This window comes from Colossoma macropomum, unplaced genomic scaffold (genome assembly GCF_904425465.1).
Source record: "Colossoma macropomum unplaced genomic scaffold, Colossoma_macropomum, whole genome shotgun sequence".
Lineage (NCBI taxonomy): Eukaryota > Metazoa > Chordata > Actinopteri > Characiformes > Serrasalmidae > Colossoma > Colossoma macropomum.
The window spans coordinates 23,754,686-23,774,847 of record NW_023494795.1 but is presented as its reverse complement, the minus strand read 5'-3'; the positions used below and the strand labels follow the sequence as shown (position 1 = coordinate 23,774,847).

General features: G+C 35.8%; 1 protein-coding gene across 3 annotated transcripts in view; it reads left to right on the top strand.

Moving 5' to 3' along the window:
• LOC118815656 (E3 ubiquitin-protein ligase KEG-like) overlaps positions 1–20,162 on the top strand; it is a 45,189-nt gene that overhangs the window by 10,642 nt on the left and 14,385 nt on the right. For 2 of the 3 annotated variants that reach the window (XM_036581922.1, XM_036581920.1), the window contains exons 8-30: positions 107–202; positions 1,842–1,943; positions 2,065–2,160; positions 4,205–4,306; positions 4,442–4,537; positions 6,254–6,355; positions 6,469–6,564; positions 7,885–7,986; positions 8,127–8,222; positions 9,333–9,434; positions 9,608–9,703; positions 10,313–10,414; positions 10,567–10,662; positions 11,409–11,510; positions 12,088–12,183; positions 13,227–13,328; positions 13,464–13,559; positions 16,630–16,731; positions 16,868–16,963; positions 17,413–17,514; positions 17,743–17,838; positions 18,698–18,799; positions 18,946–19,041. In XM_036581922.1, the coding sequence (XP_036437815.1) occupies positions 107–202; positions 1,842–1,943; positions 2,065–2,160; positions 4,205–4,306; positions 4,442–4,537; positions 6,254–6,355; positions 6,469–6,564; positions 7,885–7,986; positions 8,127–8,222; positions 9,333–9,434; positions 9,608–9,703; positions 10,313–10,414; positions 10,567–10,662; positions 11,409–11,510; positions 12,088–12,183; positions 13,227–13,328; positions 13,464–13,559; positions 16,630–16,731; positions 16,868–16,963; positions 17,413–17,514; positions 17,743–17,838; positions 18,698–18,799; positions 18,946–19,041 (2,274 nt within the window). The remainder of the gene's footprint in view (positions 1–106; positions 203–1,841; positions 1,944–2,064; positions 2,161–4,204; positions 4,307–4,441; positions 4,538–6,253; positions 6,356–6,468; positions 6,565–7,884; positions 7,987–8,126; positions 8,223–9,332; positions 9,435–9,607; positions 9,704–10,312; positions 10,415–10,566; positions 10,663–11,408; positions 11,511–12,087; positions 12,184–13,226; positions 13,329–13,463; positions 13,560–16,629; positions 16,732–16,867; positions 16,964–17,412; positions 17,515–17,742; positions 17,839–18,697; positions 18,800–18,945; positions 19,042–20,162) is intronic. The other variant, XM_036581923.1, reaches the window with a different exon arrangement.

Here is a 20,162-nt window from a genome sequence, read left to right as displayed (position 1 = left end):
CTATTGGAAAAATGTTACTGTGACTTGAAGTTCTTCAATTATATCAATTACACTAAAGTTGTATGAACTCTACAGAGTAATAAGTGTCTTTTTTCTCCTTCTGCAGCTATTAGTGGTGAAACTATGACTGTAGATTTTCCTGAGCATAAATCTTGGAAGGCTGAAATTTCTGAAATGGAACTGGCTCCCAGTGAAGACTCAGGTAAGACTGACAATTATGGTCATGAAAATGAGTAAACTGATTATAGGATTATTACGCTTCAGTCAGATATTAAATATAATTGATTTTATTCCCTTTCCCTGTAGTCAATAAGCCTAGATGTGTTTGGTGTCTGAAGTTTCCTTTTTTAGTTTTGCACATTAGTTATGAAGTTAACATGTAATGCTTATATAGTCACAAGTTGACATTGTGCCTAAATAATAATAAAATAATCAGACACTTCAGGACACATCATGTTATTTTAAATAGACTTGCTTATCTGGTTTCTGACACTGTATGACAGTCTATATACTATGCACTACATTTGTATCTAGAGAAATGGACATACATATATATATATATATATATATATATATATATATATATATATATACGTATGTATATTGCATAAATGTTATAAAATGACAATTACCAATAAGTACACCAAAAAGACCACATATTTTTATTTGAAGTCCATTAGACTACACACAAACCAAAGATGAAGTCATTTTACTGCAGCATTTCAAATTAACTGCTAGCCAAAGTTACCAAAACAGTTAGCAGTTAACAATTAGTTCTTTGTGTGTGTGTTCACAAGCCACATAAGCAAGCTATTTGAGAATGACCATATACCTCAACATGTTTTTTAAGCAAGTGTGTGATAATTTAGACATGCAGTGTGCACTAAAGAAACGGATTTCAGACATCAAACATGTTTTGGCTGATTTGAATTTCTGGCCAACCACTGGTATGAAAAACATAGAATTAAACTAAAGGCTTTATGGTGTTATAAAGCTTAAAATTACAAGGCATCTGATTACTCAAATTTTCTTGAGTTGACTCAACTTGAGGGTTCACCCAATGCAAACTCTTAGTTAGGTCAAGCTTTCCCGCAGTTCTTCAGTTCTGCATCTGAGTTCAGTAAATAATATAGATTTTTAAAATATTATTTCACACTAGCTTGGACTTCCCTCAGTCAATTCAATTAGATAATTGGGTGAACTCTAGTGTTCTCAAGTTGAGTTACTTCAAGAAAATCTATGTAATCGTTTACCTTATTATGTCATATTGAGCTGACCTCTCATGTTTTCAGTGTAGGTCGCATTTAAATGAGATTAGATGAGACCTAATTGCTCTTACTACACTTAATAACTTAGGCCATCGTTCTCCTTTCGCCCTGACAATTTCAACTGATGATTTATGTAACTTCTAGCTTTCATTAAAAGCATTAGCAGTCTACCAAATTGCCAATACTGTAATAATAACATTTGTATATGTACTTTGTATATGTATGTACTTGTGCATGTATGCGATTTATTTATTTTTTATTTCACAATCTTTTTTAAGCCTATTAAAGAGAACAAAAAATGAAAGTTACCCATTTAAGATCCTCTTTATGTCACATTCTAAGGCTTATTATTCAGTAACTACATGGAAACCAATGCAAAGTGATTAATTAATTCTTGAAAGGTCATCTGTCTTTATAACGTATCACAAACAGACAAGCAGGTTAATAATTCATGTAAAAAAGCTATTGTAAGTAACATTTAGTAACAACTGCTAAGATAACATATATATTTAAAATATAGTGATATTTGTTTTCTTACTGGAAACAAATGTATTTATTCTCTCCATAATAAAGGAACTTTCAGGGTTGGAGACCAGGTCAGGGTGAAAGCCTCTGTTAGTACTCCAAAATACAAATGGGGAAGTGCATCTCACCGGAGTGTTGGTGTGGTTACAGGCAAGAACATTTATAGTTGTTTGTACCGGTGACAGTTCTTTATTATCATAACATCATAACAATTACAATAGATATGTATCAACACAATATAGTTAAAAGTGTCTTTTTTCTCCATCCTCAGCTATTAGTGGTGAAAGTATGACTGTAGATTTTCCTGAGCATAAATCTTGGAAGGCTGAAATTTCTGAAATGGAACTGGCTCCCAGTGAAGACTCAGGTAAGACTGACTATTATGAATAATGAACAGACTGCTTATGGGATTATTATAGGATATTAAAATAATGATTTAGCCAAAAATTTCACACAATTATTTTCTTACCCCAAATGTACTTGATCAGCTATGATGTGTTTGGTGTCTCAATTTTATTGAATTTTGCACTATCTATGAGGCTAACAACTAATGCATGCTCATAGTCACCTCTTAGCAAACTGCTTGCCTGAATGATGGCGTACTTGCCTCAAACCACATCATGCTGGAAAGTTTAAATGAACTTACTTATCTGGTTTCTGACACTGTGTAAAAGTCTACAAATAAGTCTTCTGACATTGGCCTGAGAAGGGGCCAAGTCTACTGAGAACAGGCACAAACACCAGCGCAGGTGAACAGCAGAGCTCAGTCATAGTGCCAAAAGTTAACTCTTAAATAGACTTTCCAAGAGTCCCGTCATTATCTCTCAGCATGGGTCAGTGGCCCAAGCTCCTCACTCTCCATGCTGGACAGAGTCAGTCTTTATAGTGTTTATGCTCCTCCTCTAATCAGCTGCACTGTCATAAATAAATGTATGTCAGAAACCACATAAACAAGTATATTTACGATAACAGCTCAACATGATTTCAGGCAAGAGGAAAGTGTGTGAAGATTCAGACAAGATATCAGACTACTGAACAAAAAAGTTTTAAAATCTTTTAAACTCTAAAATCTTTTTCGAGGAAACCCGAAAACAGTCCTACAGTAAAATGGGCTGAGCCCTGGAACTTTGCATGCCCATAATATCCCTGTATCTGACAAACTTTCGGTGGAGCTCTTATCTCTTCATGTAGTACATCCAAGGGCATAGCACCAAAATTTGGGCCCCAAAAATGTATTTATCACATTGTATTTCTTTATGAGGTTAGTTGGTATACATTTAAGAGTAAAACAGCCAATAATCAGTAAGATAAGTTGCACTTTCACAGCAAAATATGGTATCTTGGCAAGTGAAAGTGAAATATCTTAAATCTAGTCAATATATCTAATATTTCTAATTCTGAGTTTGTTGTAAGCTTATTTTAAGATTATTTCACTTATTTGTAGATATTTTAACTTGCTTTGAGTAATTTTGGGAAGTACGATTATCTCACTATAGTGGCAGCTAATTATGCTGGTTTCAAGCATGTTTCTTAAAACAAGCAAGAATATCTGCCAAATATAGTGAGAAAATCTGACTTACTATAATGACCTAAATCAAGAAAAATTTAGACAACAGAGTTAAGAAAATCTTACAGTAAGGTTACAACAATCTCAAAATGAAAGATATTAAATATATTAAATAGAGTTAAGATCATTTATCTTGCCCGGTTTCCATGTTTTGCAGTGTTGAATAATCAATCTTGCTGTAGTTTAAAAAGGATTGGACTTTTTTTCGGAGTTGGATACATCTACAGGTTGAGAAATTGAGGAATACAAAACTGAGCTATGATCAGTTTTATGTGATCTTTTCACTATCATAAACTTATTGTAAGCAGCAATATATGGCTAATGCCGCTATGCTTGTTTTAAAGCACTGAAGAGGTACTGAGGAGACTTTTTGTCTACACCCATGTTGTAGTAAAGCCTTTCATTTAATGAAGAGTGCCATTATTTTGCTCTTTTGTTTTACTGAAGAGATATATATGAAAATAAATAGCATAAGGAGCTGTCAGTAGCATTATTCATATCCATTTCATTTGTTCAGACTCTCACTACCTGTGAAGTTTCTTAAAATTCACACTTAGACTAAACCATTTGGCTCTTCAGCTTGCTAATGTTAGTGTGCCTTTAGGCTTTCCTTTACCTTACATTAACCTAAAGTTAGCTAGCTAACCAGCAACTGGGTAAAACCCAACAGCCCTCTTTATTGACCATCATTTGCTAATAAACACATATAGTAGACAGGTATTTTCACTCTGTAGCTACTTACCGTTTGAGTCTGTTTATTCTGAATAAGGCCTAATGTTTTTATGCTTTTAGCCAAAATCTTGTCATTTTAATGAAATCCATATTTCTTCTCTCCACGTAAAAGAAACCTTCAGGATTGGAGACCGGGTCAGGGTGAAAGCCTCTGTAAGTTCTCCAAAATATTACTGGGGAAGAGCTTCTAACCGGAGTGTTGGTGTGGTTACAGGCAAGAACATTTACAGTCATTTATACAGTCACAATTTAAAACATTACTGTAACTCAGATGTTAAGTAATGATATCAATGGCATTAAAACTGTGTCAACTCTTTGCAGTAAATAGTCTTTTTTTCTCCTTCTGCAGCTCTTGCTGGTGAAAGTATGACTGTAGATTTTCCTGAGCATAAATCTTGGAAGGCAGCAGTTTCTGAAATGGAGCTGGCTCCCAGTGCTGATCCAAGTAAGGCTGACTGTTATGGTGACACTGTGATAATGAATTGATTGCTTATGGGATTATTGGGCTTCAGTCAGATATAAAAGCCAAACTTTAAAATCTATCATAGAAGATACTGGCAGCCAGCGTGGTTCTTTCAAACAGGCGTAATATAAGCTCTCTGTTTTGTTCTTGTTAGGATCTCTGGTGCATTTTATATGAGTTGTAGAGGATGGATTCTTTTCCTAAGAAGCTCAGCAAAAAGAGTAGTACAGTGATCAACTCTGCTTGTAAAACACACAAACAAATTTCTCTGCGTCGCTCTGAGATAGAAATGGCCAAACTTTAGCAATATTTCTCAAACAAAAAAAGCTGCTTTAGGGACTGCATTTACTTGCAGGATAAAACAGAGCCTAGGATATCTATTCATATATATATATATATATATATATATATATATATATATATGAGAAAGATGTCATTACTGGTCCAGCTGGCTTATCAGGAAGGTTATAGGAGCTTATTTTAAAAGACTGAGCTATGCTCTGTCTTATCAAGGCTATTTTATTTTGAAAATGAATTGCAAACTCTTTGGAAATTTTAGAAGATAAATCACTGTGAGACACACAAGCATAAAAGTTAGGGTTAATTAGTCGGTCTATGGTGGACAAAAGAACCTTGGTATGATATTTGTGGTTATTAAGTACTTTGGAGAGGTATGACTGGATATTTTCATGGCATTATAGTAGGTGGAGATCTGCTCGTTGAGAATATCATAAAGTACTTGCAGTGCTCTGATTTATGCCGGTTTCATTTAAGCTGGCACATTTCCTCATTCATCCACAGATTTTTTTTTTTCTAGTTTTTCTTCCATTTGGCTGGTGCGAGCATTATCAAAAGGTTCAGACATTTTTAAGCATGAATGGACTGAGGTTTGCCAGTCACCACGTTCAAATTGTTTTTGGATATAATATAATATATATAACTCGAGATGGGCCAAAAAGGGAGGCCCATCTCGAGTTGGCATGCACGGTTGTGAAAGCACCATTAATACTGAGGGGTACATATGCATTTTGAAGCCAAATATGATGCCATCTAGACAATGTCTTTTTCATTGACTTCCCTGCTTGTTTCAACAAGGTGCATTCTGCATGTCACAATAGCATGGCTTCATAGTAAGACAGTGCTAGATTGGACTTTCTGCAGTCTGGGCAATTTATCTTCCTGTCTTCCATTTAAAATGTATAGCACATTATAAGGGGCAATATACAACAATGGACACCCCCGACTGCTGAACAGAAATGGAGAAAAAGAATGGGCCTTTTTACAGTTTTAAGCTGAATACAGGTTAAAAACAGTTTGCTCTCTGTTTTTATTTATATTTTTCATACTGTCCCAACATACACTGCATAAACAATAATAGTAGGTACCTTGAAAACTGTTGTCTTTACTGTTGTCTGTGTTTATAGTTAACAGTACATCATACAGTATTACAAACTACATTAGCAGTAGATTGAAATTACTCTGTTTCAGAATTAATATAAACCTCAACATGATTTAAAACAAGAGAGAAACTGCTTTGTATGGCTTCAGTAACCACATAGAAAACAAGGCAGGGCTAAAAACAGCAAAACGTTATTATAAGTTACATTAAACTGCATAAACAGCAAATTAACTCATGATTATCTGAAATATTGTGATATTTCCTTCATGAAATTAGTATTTCTTCTTTTCATGATAAAGGAAATTTCAGGATTGGAGATGAGGTGAGGGTGAAAGCTTCTGTTAGTTCTCCAAAATATGACTGGGGAGATGCATCTAACAAGAGTGTTGGTGTGGTTACAGGCAAGAACATTTACTTTCATTTCTACAATCATTTAAAAAGTAACCATGTCATGTTGGTACTAAATCTATGTCAACTCTATATATCATATTGTGTCTTTTGTCTCCTTCTCCAGCTATTAGTGGTGAAAGCATGATGGTAGATTTCCCAGAGCATAAATCTTGGAAGGCTGCAGTTTCTGAAATGGAACTGGCTCCCAGTTTTGACTCAGGTAAGAATGACTACTGCAGTAACACCATGAAAATGAACTAACTAGTCTTGTTATAAGATTACTTGACTTCAAGCAGATATTAAAGCAATGACCAAAAAGGATTTATTGAAGAAAAGAATAAAATAAAAATTAGTGCATGACTCCCTTTCAGTTGCTCAAGTGCTCTCTCTGGCTGGACATCTTCTGTCTCAGTAAGCCGAGCAGCTACACCACATCAGCTGTTGAGCTGTTGCTGGTAAATGGTCTTACTTTCACCCTCCGTGACCCGAGCTACACCAAGTAACTCCTTATGTCTCCAAGATTAAATCCATTTATTTCAATTATTTGGGCCATCAATTGATAGTTCTTAAGCCAGTGACATATGAGCATAAAATTTATCTTGTATTGTACCTCTTGAATCTTCAGGACAATGATCTCATTATCATATTACTTGCTTTACTTAACTATGCACTGTTAGTGGAACTCAGGAGAGATGAACTCAGGAGAGATGAACACTTCACTATCACCTTATTCTTGTGAAGATAAACAATGATCATAGGCAAAAATGAAAAGCAATCCGTACGAATGCAGTATATATTAAAAGTACATTTACAATAAAATTAAAGATATTTAGGACCATCAGTCAGTGAAGACGTGTTAAGTGTCTGAAGTTTACCTGTTTAGTTTTTCACTTTAGTTACATGATTAAGAAGTAATGAATGCTTACTGAGCCACCAGTTAGCACTATGAAAAGTGCATGTCTCAGTGATCACCTGCTTGACCTAAAACATTAACAGTTAACTGTTTGGCATACAGTCGCAGAAACCACACAGGTTTATTTAATAGTATTTTAAATTACATTCAGTTTGCTCAGGTCTTGGTGCTGTAACTCAATATCTCCTTGCATTGTATCGATACATCTTGGATTTTTTTTTGGTCAAAAGTAAGATAACCTATCATTAAACACATCTTACCTGCATCAGTTTTAAATACATTCAGTGTAAATTCTGCCTCGATACTGTAAACACATTGCTTGATTCTCTGAACTATTCAGAACATTTGTCAAGTGTTTTTGCTGATTTTGCAATGTTAATTTCATTAAATTATTTCTAATTTACCTGCTAGATTTAATTAAAACTGCTTTACAAAATTTCTACTACTGTAATAAAAACACTTATCTTTAGCATTACATTATGTGTACAGACAGGCAGGGCTAAAAGCCATGTAGGGCAATTATTATAAATAACATTTTGGGAGAACTGCTTAGCTAATAAAATGAATTCTCCTGATAATCTGAAATATTGCAATATTTGTATCTTCTTACTTCTAAATATGTTATAGGAAATTTCAGGGTTGGAGACCGGGTCAGGGTGAAAGCTTCTGTTAGTACTCCAAAATATGGATGGGGAAGTGCCTCTCACAGAAGTGTTGGTGTGGTTACAGGCAAGAGCATTTGCAGTCATTTACACAATTTGAAAAATGTAACTGTAACTTAAAGCACTCTTCATTAAATAATTATGTCAATTACACAAAATGTGTAAATTCGTATTTGGTAAATAATCACTTTCTCTCTCCATTTGCAGCTATTAATGGAGAAAGTATGACTGTAAGTTTTCCTGAGCATAAGGTTTGGACAGCTGCAGTTTCTGAAATGGAACTGGCTCCCAGTGCTGACTCAGGTGAGCTTGACTATTATGGTGAAAACATAATAACGAACAGACTCATTATAGCATTATTGATCTTTAAAAATGGACATATGTACACTACATAAACAGCAGCTACCCTGCAGGCTGAATTTAGGCCTGTACTTTGCATGGGTGGCTATAAGTGTCCATTACCTGTTTGGTATGTTAGCATCATAATGAGGAGGGCCTCCATGAAGCCAGTGCTAGGTTCCATGATGCCACCCAGTGCTCTGGTGAGCAGCTAAAAAAAACAACATCAGGTTCCACAACACAACTTAGTGCTACAAACAGCTGCAACAGGCCTCCATAAGGCACAACAGCTGTGTTAAACTGCAGCTGCTGGGTTATAAACCTTAGCAATACAAGAAAGAGGTCATACATTCTGGGTATCCTGTTGAAGTGCCATTCTGTCCAGCAACATTGTTTTATGGTTAGTTGCATCCAAACCAGTGCCAAGAGTGGTGATAAGGCACATCGTTTCTGGGTACCTGGAATGCTTTAACGATGGGAATTAGTTTGCCCATAGGAGAAGAAAAGACCAGTACAGTTCAGTAGTAAACTTGGAGTCAATGCAAATATGGTGTTGGGCTGTGCTTATTAAGAACAGACTAATAACAATCTTCCATTGCAAATCTGTGTAACTGTATGAGGCCTTCATTGACATATTTTTCTCTTCATAATGTTTTCAATGGAACACCGAAACTGTCACTATCAGATGAATAGTACACAAAGCTTTAATCCTTGAGATATAGAACAAAATCTTTTCACAGTGAGAGGAAAACTCATTGCTATGGGTCTGAAATGATATGTAAATAAAATGTAAAGTGGGCTCTGACTTTCACACACTGCAATTTATTTATTTACTTATTTAAATTACTTCAAATTTATGTTAAATCCTTTTGAAGAGGAGAAACAGTAAAGGTTAACCCCTTAAGCTCCTTTTTCATATCCACATCCTAATTATTCAGTAATAACATGCAAACCAAAACATAGTGACTGAGCTAATATAAAGTTGTACAAATGAAAAAACAACAAATGATTATCTGAAATATTGTGATATTTGTTTTCTTAATAACATCTGTATTTCCTCTATCCATGTTATAGCAAACTTCAGGGTTGGAGACCGGGTGAGGGTGAAAGCTTCTGTTAGTACTCCAAAATACCAGTGGGGAAGTGCCTCTCACAGCAGTGTTGGTGTGGTTACAGGCAAGAACATTTACAATCATTTACACTATTTGAAAAATGTAACTGTGACTATAAGCTCTTCATTAAATAATTATATCAATTACACTGCTTGTGTGATAACTGTATTTGGTAATCACTAACACTAAATTTGTATCAACTCTATATATTAAATAGTGTTTTTTTGCCTTCTGCAGCTGTTGATGGTGAAAGTATGACTGTAGATTTTCCTGAGCATAAATCTTGGAAGGCTGCAGTTTCTGAAATGGAACTGGCTCCCAGTGATAACTCACGTAAGATCTACTATTATGGTGACAACAATAAATTAACTTGTTTTTAGACTTCTGTCAGATATTAATGTAATAATTGAGCCAAAAATCCAGTTTACACATCGTTTAGTGTTTACCCTGCTCCCAACACACCTGACTTAACTAATCAGCTCATTAACAGCGGATTATGGAGGTACAGTGACTGTGATAAAGCTGGGAAAGCATTAACATGCGCAGGACAGTGGGCGTCCAGGACCAGGGTTGAGAAACACTGTGCTAGGGGTTAATTTTTTTATTTATCAATCATTTTTTTAGTTTCATCAGATGGTGTATCTATTTATTCCTGTAAGACAGATGTTTCTAGCTCTGCTCCTTGATGATGTCATGAATGAGTGGAAAAGTTGGATCAGCTGTGTTGGGAGCAGTGGTAAAATGTGCAGGACCAGGGCTGGGAACTTGTGCCATATGATAAGACTATGGTAGCTCAGGTGGCCTTTGTCACAGACAAGCAGGGTAAAAGCTATGTAGGAAAGTTATTAATAACATTTTACAAATTGAACTCTCATGATTATCTGAAACACTGTGATATTTGAGTCTTTCCTGAAATCAGTCCTTCTTCTGACCATGTTATAGAAAACTTCAGGGTTGGAGACCGGGTCAGAGTGAAAGCCTCTGTTAGTACTCCAAAATATGGATGGGGAAGTGCCTCTCATAGTAGTGTTGGTGTGGTTACAGGCAAGAACATTTACAATCATTTACACAGTTATTTATATACTGTAGTTGAAAAAATGTAACTGGGACTCAAAGCTCTTCATTAAAAAGTCAGTTCCAAAAAATCTGTATCAACTGTATATGGTAAACCATGCCCTTTTCCTCACTGTCTTCAGCTGTTCATAGTGAAAGTATGAATGTAGATTTTCCTGACCATAAATCTTGGATGGCTGCTATTTCTGAAATGGAACTGGCTCCCAGTATTGACTCAGGTAAGACAGACTATTATGGCGACACTATGGTAATAAAAGTACTCATTATAGAATTGTTGGGCTTCAGTCAGTAATTAAATCTAAATTAAATTGATCCAGTCAAATTTATACAGTTATCCCTTATACCCCAAATGTAGCCCCAAATCAGGTGATATATGTGTACTTTACTTATTTCGTTTTTCACTTTAGTTGTATGGCTGGCAAGTAATGAACACATTTTAGCACTGTGCTATCCACATGCTTCAATTATCACAAACTTAATCAAAACTCAAAACAGGTTAAATTGGGTAGTAAGTTCAAGTAGATTTGCTTATTTGGTGTCTGACACTGGCCCTGAATGTAGTTGATCAACCAAGATGAGTTTGCATAATTATTCAGTAACTACATGGAAAACAGCACAAAATAATTTAGTTATTATTAAGTCATAAGAGTGAAGAATAGAAGCCTGGACTCGCCAACAGGTCAATGACTTCATTTTTAAGTTTTGCTTTCTATTAATTTTTGTAAGATCATTTCTATGATGATTCAGATGGTCTTTACAATACAAAAGCTGTTATAAATAATTATCATAAGCTATTATACATAATCCTGCGACCTAGAAGGATAAGCTTCTTAGAAAATGTGTGTGTTAGTATTATAAACAACATTTTGACTGCTTAGTAAAAAAGTGAACTCTCATGAATATTTGAAACAATATAATATTTATTTTCTTAATGAAATCTGTATTTAATCTCTCCATGATAAAGAAACCTTCAGAGTTGGAGACCGAGTGAGGGTGAAAGCTTCTGTTAGTTCTCCAAAATATGACTGGGGACGTGCCTCTCACAGCAGTGTTGGTGTGGTTACAGGCAAGAACATTTACAGTCATTTACGGTCATTTACATAGTTGGAAAAATGTAACAGTGACTCATTAAATAAAGATATTAATATTAAACGCTATATAGCCTTCTCATTCCAAATGTCCATCTATACTGGACATTTTTCCCCAGGTATTTTATGTCTATAGAAGCAGGTACAACACTACACTATTTTTTATGTTTTTTTTTTTCTGAAGAAGCCAGTCTTTCTATGGGTTGGGCCTTTTATTAGAAGATTTTCTTTTTTATCTTGTCATAAAAAATCACTGTTTCTAAATTGTCACAGCATTTATTTCAGAAATGTTTTTTTTAGTAAGTTCAATGGTCTTCAATGTCCAGTGTAACTGTACATACAGTAAACAGTAAAGGAAAGGTTTACTGCTTGCTTTGTTATATTGGTGATAATGAATAACATTGGTAATAATGTAAATAAATAAATAAATAAATGCATCATGTTATTTAGTATGCAGTAGTGACCCTGTTCCATAATACAACATTGTTTGTTTTTAAAGTGTCCAGTCTCCAGACTGAGGACCGTAAAGAGTGTTTTTTTTCTCTGCTTACGTAGCTGTTGATGGTGAAAGAATGACTGTAGATTTTCCTGAGCATAAATCTTGGAAAGCTGCAGTTTCTGAAATGGAACTGGCTCCCAGTGTTGACTCAGGTAAGACTGACTATTACTGTGATACCATGATTGAATAGACTAGTTATGGGATTTTTTAACTTTAGCCAGATATTAAAGCCATGATCCAGTCAAATGTATACAGTTATCCCGTGTACCCCAAATGTAGCCCCAAATCAGCCAATATATATTTTGTTTACTTATTTAGCTTTTCACTTTAGCTGTATGGCTGGCAAGTAATGAACACTTCTTAGAATTGTGCTATCCGCATGCTTCAATTATCACAAACTTGTCTCAAAACAGGTTAAGTTGGTTAGTAAGTTTAAGTAGATTTGCTTATCTGGTGTATGAAACTGTATGACAGCCTTTAGATGTATTTGTATGTATAAATGCATTGCATGAACAGTAGAAGATATGTTGAAGCCTGAATGTAGTATGCATTTCTGTCCCTTTTTATAGTTAACAGTCTGCCACACAGTGTGTAACAATGATAGTCAGACTTTGTTTAGAAGACTAAAATCGTAGTGAAAAGCCAGTCCAGTTAAAGAAAAGAAAAAACAATCAGTCTGATTTCAACCAAACAGAGACAAAATCCAAGTATGAGAAAACTGGAACACAAGCAGAAGGTCAAAAGCAAAATACATGCTACAGAAACAATCAGATGGCTCAGTATTGAAAGGGATGGCTCAAACAAGACCTTGCAAGGACCATAACAAAAGGCCAAAATTGCTTACATTAACTTATCAGTGTCAACCTCTAGAGACATTACATTCACAGCCTTCAAACTGTAACTTGGTAGCATTAAAGTCAAGAGCAACAACAACAATGATCCAGTTTTGATTTTCTTTACTAATTTAGACTTCAAAAAATCCTTATTTTTCTTTTAATGGTGGAAACATTTTCTGATAAGGACATTAAGATTATCAAACTGTCCTGCCTGTAGTTCTTCTATCTGGCAGCTTCTTGTTCAACTTTTCTCATTCCACCTTTAATTATTACTTCTTCTGTCTATAATACCTAAATCAGCCTATCTAAATCTTAGTACCTTAATCTAAATCGGTACTTCTTCTAACTGTGTGTTATAGAAACCTTCAGGGTTGGAGATCGGGTCAGAGTGAAAGCCTCTGTTAGTTCTCCAAAATACGGATGGGGAGATGCCTCTCGTAGGAGTGTTGGTGTGGTTACAGGCAAGAACATTTACAATCATTTATGCAACTGGAAAAGTAACTGACTTAAAGCTTTTCATTAAGTTATAATATCAGTTACATTAAATGTGGAGCAACTGTACATGGTTAATAATGATTTTTTCTCTCCATCTTCAGCTATTAGTGGTGAAAGTATGACTGTAGATTTTCCTGAACACAAATCTTGGAAGGCTGCAGTTTCTGAAATGGAACTGGCTCCCAGTGCTGACTCAGGTAGGACTGACTATTATCTCAGCATGGCTAATTTTCATAACTTACTGTACGTTGATCGGGCATAACATTATGACCACCTCCTTGTTTCTGCGCTCATTGTCCATTTTATCAGCTCCACTTATTATATAGGTGCATTTTGTAGTTCTACAATTACAGACTGTAGTCCATCTGTTTCTCTGCATACTTTGTTAGCCCACTTTTACCCTGTTCTTCAGTGGTCAGGACCCCCCTGGACCCTCACAGAGCAGGTACTATTTGGGTAGTGGATCATTCTCAGCACTGCAGTAACACTGATGTGGTGGTGGTGTGTTAGTGTGTTGCGCTGGTCTGAGTGGATCAGACACAGCAGTGCTGCTGGAGTTTTTAAACATCTCAGTGTCACTGCTGGACTGAGAATAGTCCACCAACCAAAAATATCCAGCCAACAGCGTCCTGTGGGCAGCGTCCTGTGACCACTGATGAAGGACTAGAGGATGACCAACACAAACTGTACAGCAGCAGATGAGCTATTGTCTCTGACTTTACATCTACAAGGTGGGCTGACATGGTAGGAGTGTTTAATAGAGTGGACAGTGAGTGGACACAGTGTTTAAAAACTCCAGCAGCTCTGCTGTGTCTGATCCACTCGTACCAGCACAACACACACTAACACACTACCACATCAGTGTTACTGCAGTGCTGAGAATGATCCACCACCCAAATAGTACCTGCTCTGTGGGGGTCCATGGGGGTCCTGACCACTGAAGAACAGGGTAAAAGTGGGCTAACAAAGTATGCAGAGAAACAGATGGACTACAGTCTGTAATTGTAGAACTACAAAATGCACCTATATAATAAGTGGAGCTGATAAAATGGACAATGAGAGTAGAAACAAGGATGCCTGATCAGTGTATGTCATACAATGTCAGAAACCAAAGAAGCAAGTGTATATTTAACAGTACTTAATAAACCTTTAGGGACTGAAGACACAAACTGATCCAGTTTTGAACGCAGAATTTTTTGCCATTCTTCTGTTTTACAAGTTTTCAGTGGTTCAACCATATGGGTCCTTCATTGCTGTATTTTGCAAACGTTTTCAGTGAGAGACAGGACTGGACTGCAGGAAGGCCAGTCTAGCACTCACACTCTAATTATACATCCATGCTGTTGTAACATGTTAAGAATGTGACTTCTTGTTGTCATGTTGAAATAAGCATGGATGGATACAAAGACTTACCCACAAATACCCCTCCCCATGCCATGACAGACTCTGGCTTTTGAAGTTTATGCTGCTAACAATCAGGATGTCCTTTTCCTCTTTGGCTTGTTGCAAACAACATCCATTAGTTCCATAAACAATCTGAAAGGTGGACTCATCAGACCACCATACATCTTTAAACTGTGCAAGTAGGGATGGGTATTAGGATTTTCTTGATACAGATGTTGATACTGGTTATCATTACTGATACTTATCGATGGTCTTATTGGCACTGCTCTCCATAATTTGGTGCAAAAAACAAAGATATCAAAAAATGTGAAAAAAAAAAATCAAAATGCAAAGATGTGAAAAGGCTGTGGTCATCTCTCTACAGTTGAAAATATTAACAACCACAAACAGTACAAAATTGGTTATGCCTGGTTGTCAGCAGCTCAGACTAAGTTCAAACATAGGCTAAACATTAGCAATGTATGCTATATTAGCTACCAAATTCTAATCCAGTACAGATTCACCTTAATATAACTACTTCCCCCTGATAAGCTGATTTAGACTTCAAAATATCCTAATTGTTCTTTTAATGCTGGAAACATTTTCTGATTAGGACATTTAAACTATCAAACTATCCTACCTGTAGTTTAACACAAAGCTGAAGTTGAGCTTTCTATCCGGCAGCTCCTTATTTGAATGTTCCCGTTCCACCTTAAACGGTGTAGCAGTTATTATTATAATTCCTGAGGCGCCAGCACATAACCATTTAAGGTGGAACGGGAACATTCTAACAAGAAGCTGGTGGATAAGAAGCTGACTTCAGCTTCGTAGTTTTAATACTGGTAGCATTTTTGAAAGTTATTTGAAATAAACTTTTCTTATCAGGGTTCTAACAGAGCTTTAATCAGGCTTAAATTTTGTTTTGAACCTGAATGCAGTCCAAGAGTTTCCTGTCAGAGTCAGTCTAACCCACATTTAGAGGTTTTTAACACGAAATCAACTGAACTTGCCAAAATTTTGTCTTAACTTGAACTGGCCCATCATCACTTAAAGTGCTGAATAAAACATCACATTTTTAATGATAGTAGCCTTCATTACATCACAGATAAGTTAAAAAAGTGAATGATCAAAACAGTCAGCTGTCCAAAATTTCATTTAAATTCAGTGATAATTGGTTTAAACATTATGCAATGCTTTCAAACAACAGATTGTTGAGTCTGGATAATCATACGCTGTTCTCATGCTGTGCATTGCTAGTATAATGATATGTTAGCCATCACCTCTTTATTACTAAGATTCTTTCTGTACAGAGAACAAATTACATTGAACATATAAACTGTATTTAAATGTATTAAACTTATTTTAATTTATGTAAATAATCCAGTTTTTAAATTTAATTTGATCTAATTCTCTATTAGTTTAAGAATAACTCAGCTCATTAAAAATCTTTTAAAATGATGAATGGAGGAGGGAAGAATAAAGTAAGGAGGAAAGCTAAAGCTGGGGGAAATACAGTGTAACATCTTGTAAAAGGGAAAGATGGGCTGTGAGAACCCAAATGTGAAATCTAAACTCGACTCAAGCCTGACACATTTCAGAAATGATGTCTGAACCCGACTCTAGCTTCTGACACTGTATAAAAGTCTACAACTAAGTTAAGAGGTCAATTTCTATTAATTCTCGGAAGATGTGATGATGGTGGCTAAGTTGGCCTTTACAAAATATGAAACACGGACAAGCAGGGCTAAAAAGCCATGCAACAAAATTCTAGATGTAACATTTTGGGATAACTGCTTAAATAACTTAATGAATTCTCCTGATGATCCAAAATATTGTGATATTTGTTTCTTTACTGAAATCAGTACTTCTAACTGTGTGTTATAGAAACCTTCAGGGTTGGAGATCGGGTCAGAGTGAAAGCCTCTGTTAGTTCTCCAAAATACGGATGGGGAGATGCCTCTCGTAGGAGTGTTGGTGTGGTTAAAGGCAAGAACATTTATAGTCGTTTTCACAAGTGGAAAAGTAACTGACTTAAAGCTCTTCTTTAAGTTATAATATCAATTACACTAGATGTGGAACAAATGTATATGGTCAATAATTACCTTTTTCTCTCCATCTTCAGCTATTAGTGGTGAAAGTATGACTGTAGATTTTCCTGAACATAAATCTTGGTTGGCTGCAGTTTCTGAAATGGAACTGGCTCCCAGTTCTGACTCAGGTAAGACTGAGTATTATCTCAGCATGGCTAATTTTCATAATTTACTGTACATCATACAGTGTTAGAGACCACACAATGATTAATGCTTTTAGGCATGCAGAATGCACTGGGTGGCTATTAGCTTTATTATTTGTTAGCTCTTCTCTTGTGTTATGTTAGAAAATCTCTGGTAGAACAGCATTTAGAGCCTAGTGACGCCCCCGGGCTTTTATTTCTAAAGTTGGTTCCTTCAATAGGTGTCTATTAATTTCTGTAAGATCATTTCTATGATTACTCAGGTGGTCTTTACGAAATATCACATACAAACAAGCATGTTTATAATCAATGTAAATAAGCAATTCTGAATAACATTTCAACTGCTAAGATAACATTGAATTCTCATGAATATCTGAAATATTGTGACATTTGTTTCTTTAATAAAATCTGTATTTTTTTTCCCCATGATAAAGAAACCTTCAGGGTTGGAGACCGGGTCAGGGTGAAAGCCTCTGTTAGTACTCCAAAATACCAGTGGGGAAAAGCCTCTAACAGGAGTGTTGGTGTAGTTACAGGCAAGAACATTTACACTCATTTATACAGTCTTTTCGAAAAATGTAACCGTGACTCACAGTTTTTCAAGTAATAATATCAATTACTTTAAATAAATAATAACTGTGTGATGGGATCAGTTAGTCTGCCCCATCAACAGGTCAAAAGGTTGCAATGACAAATATCACCAGGTAATCCGAGTGTTGCTAACTGTGTATGGTAAATTGTGTCTTTTTTCTCTCCATCTTCAGCTCTTGATGGTGAAAGTTTGACTGTAGATTTTCCTGAGCATAAATCTTGGAAGGCTGCAGTTTCTGAAATGGAACTGGCTCCCAGTTCTGACTCAAGTAAGACTTACTATAATGGTTGTACCATAATAATTAATTGACTGGGTATAGTAGATTATTGGTTAGAAATGAATGCAATGACCTGGTGAAAAATGTTATTTTTTTAATCAGTTATCAGATTACCCTGAATATAGCCAGTTAACATCCTTTGCATGAACTGTAGTAGCAGCAGCTATCATGAAGACTAAATTTTGCCCAGAATTTTGTAATTTTTTTATAGTTATCTGAATGTCATACAGCATCAGAAAGAACACAAGCAAGTTTCTTTGAGAACTGCTAAAGAGCTCAACATAATTAATACGCAAAAAGCAAGTGTGTGGATCTTGGCTGATCTTGTTTTGTGCACAGGGTCACAGTCAAGCTAGAACAGTAAATGTTCTTCCCCAAACTGCTGCCACAAAGGTGGAAGCATATGATTGTCTAAAAAGTATTTGTATGCTGTAGAATTAACATTACATTTCACTGGAACTAAGAGGCTAAACGAAAAGCCTTGAAAACAGCCCCATACCATTATCTCTCCTCCACCAAACTTAACTGTTGGCGCTATTACCACTGACTCGTGGCATGCTATGACAATGCTATGTTTAAAGTCACTGAGCTCTTCTGTACGACCCATTCTACTGTCAACATTTGTCTTTGGAGCCTACAAGACTATGTGCTAAATTGTACACATTAGCAATGGGTGTGGCTGAAACATCTTTGATGATTAGTGATTAGTAAGGATGTCCACATACTTTTGGCCTTATGGGGTAAGTAACATTAGACTGCTTGAACAACAAATGAACTCTCATGTTTATCTGAAATATTAGAATGTTTATTTCCTTTGTAAAATCTGTATTTCCTTTTATTCATGTTATAGGAAACTTCAGGATTGGAGACGAGGTCAGGGTTAAAGCTTCTGTTAGTTCTCCAAAATACCTGTGGGGAAGTGCCTCTAACAAAAGTGTTGGTGTGGTTACAGGCAAGAACATTTACTATCATTGATAGAGTCGTTTATATAGTTATTTACCCTGTGACTCACAGATCTTCATTAAGTAACCATGTTAATCACACTTCATCTGTATCAGCTCTATGTAGTACACAGTGTCTTTTTTTCTCCATCTTCAGCTATTAGTGGTGAAAGTATGACTGTAGATTTTCCTGAACACAAATCTTGGAAGGCCGCAGTTTCTGAAATGGAACTGGCTCCAAGTTTTGACTCAGGTAAGGCTGACTATTATGGTGATACCCAGTGTCTTTATTTTTTTGTTACTTCCTTAAATTATTTCCTGAATCACAGACTAAATGTGGGTTTCCGATGCATCCTCACCTTGAAATACATCAGGGGTCTACTGACCTTTTTTACTCCCAGGATTGAGGGAATTATATTATGGTGACACTATGAAAATGAACAAAATAGTTATAAGATTACTGGACTTCAGGTAGATATTAAAGGCATGATGTGTCCAAAAAATCAAATTTACACAATTATCCACCTCAAGAATATTTTTAGGCAAAGAAAAATAATGGGTTACATGCTTAAAAAAGGATTAATTGATTCAAATGAAAGAAATGAATAACATGAATAAAGCTTAAACAAATCAGAGCATGAGTCTCTTAGTTGCTGAGTGTTCTCTTTGGCTAGTCATCTTCTACCTTAGTGACACAAGCAGCTCCATCACATCAACTTTTGAGCTGCTGCTGGGAAACAACCTTACTTTCATCCACCATGACCTGAGCTACACCAAGCTTGACTCGCTGTCTCCAAGGTTAACCCCTTTTAAGCGAATTTTTCAAAGCATCAGATCGGGATGCATCAATACCGTTTTATTCAGGTCGAGTATGAGTACTTGTTTTTTTAGTACTTGCTGATACAGAGTCCGATACCATAACGGATTACCTACTTAGAATTAAGTAGTTCTAAGTGTAACTGACTGCAGTGTACCATAACAGTTACATCATTGAAATCTAGCTGATTTTAAATGAAGTGCATTAGCTAGCTATGCTACATTAGTTACCTTGGATTGAGTAGTGTTTCAGTGAAGAAGTGCAGCTTTTGTTCCATGTCAGAAAAGCACCTCTGTACAGCTATAAGTAAAGTATATCTCACAATTATGTTCTCACGCTCCTCATCTGTCTCTTTAACAACAGCTTTTGTAGCTTAATGACAGGTGGAATCACATCTGAAGCTAAAGAATCTGAGGAGCATAACACTTGAGGGGTGTTATGTCTTGTTGAAGTCCTTTGATTGGCTGGTTGAGCTGTAGTTGAAGATGAATGACTCACACTGTACCTTTGAATAGACCATTGTGTATGGACAAAATCTATGATTTAAATGCTCACAC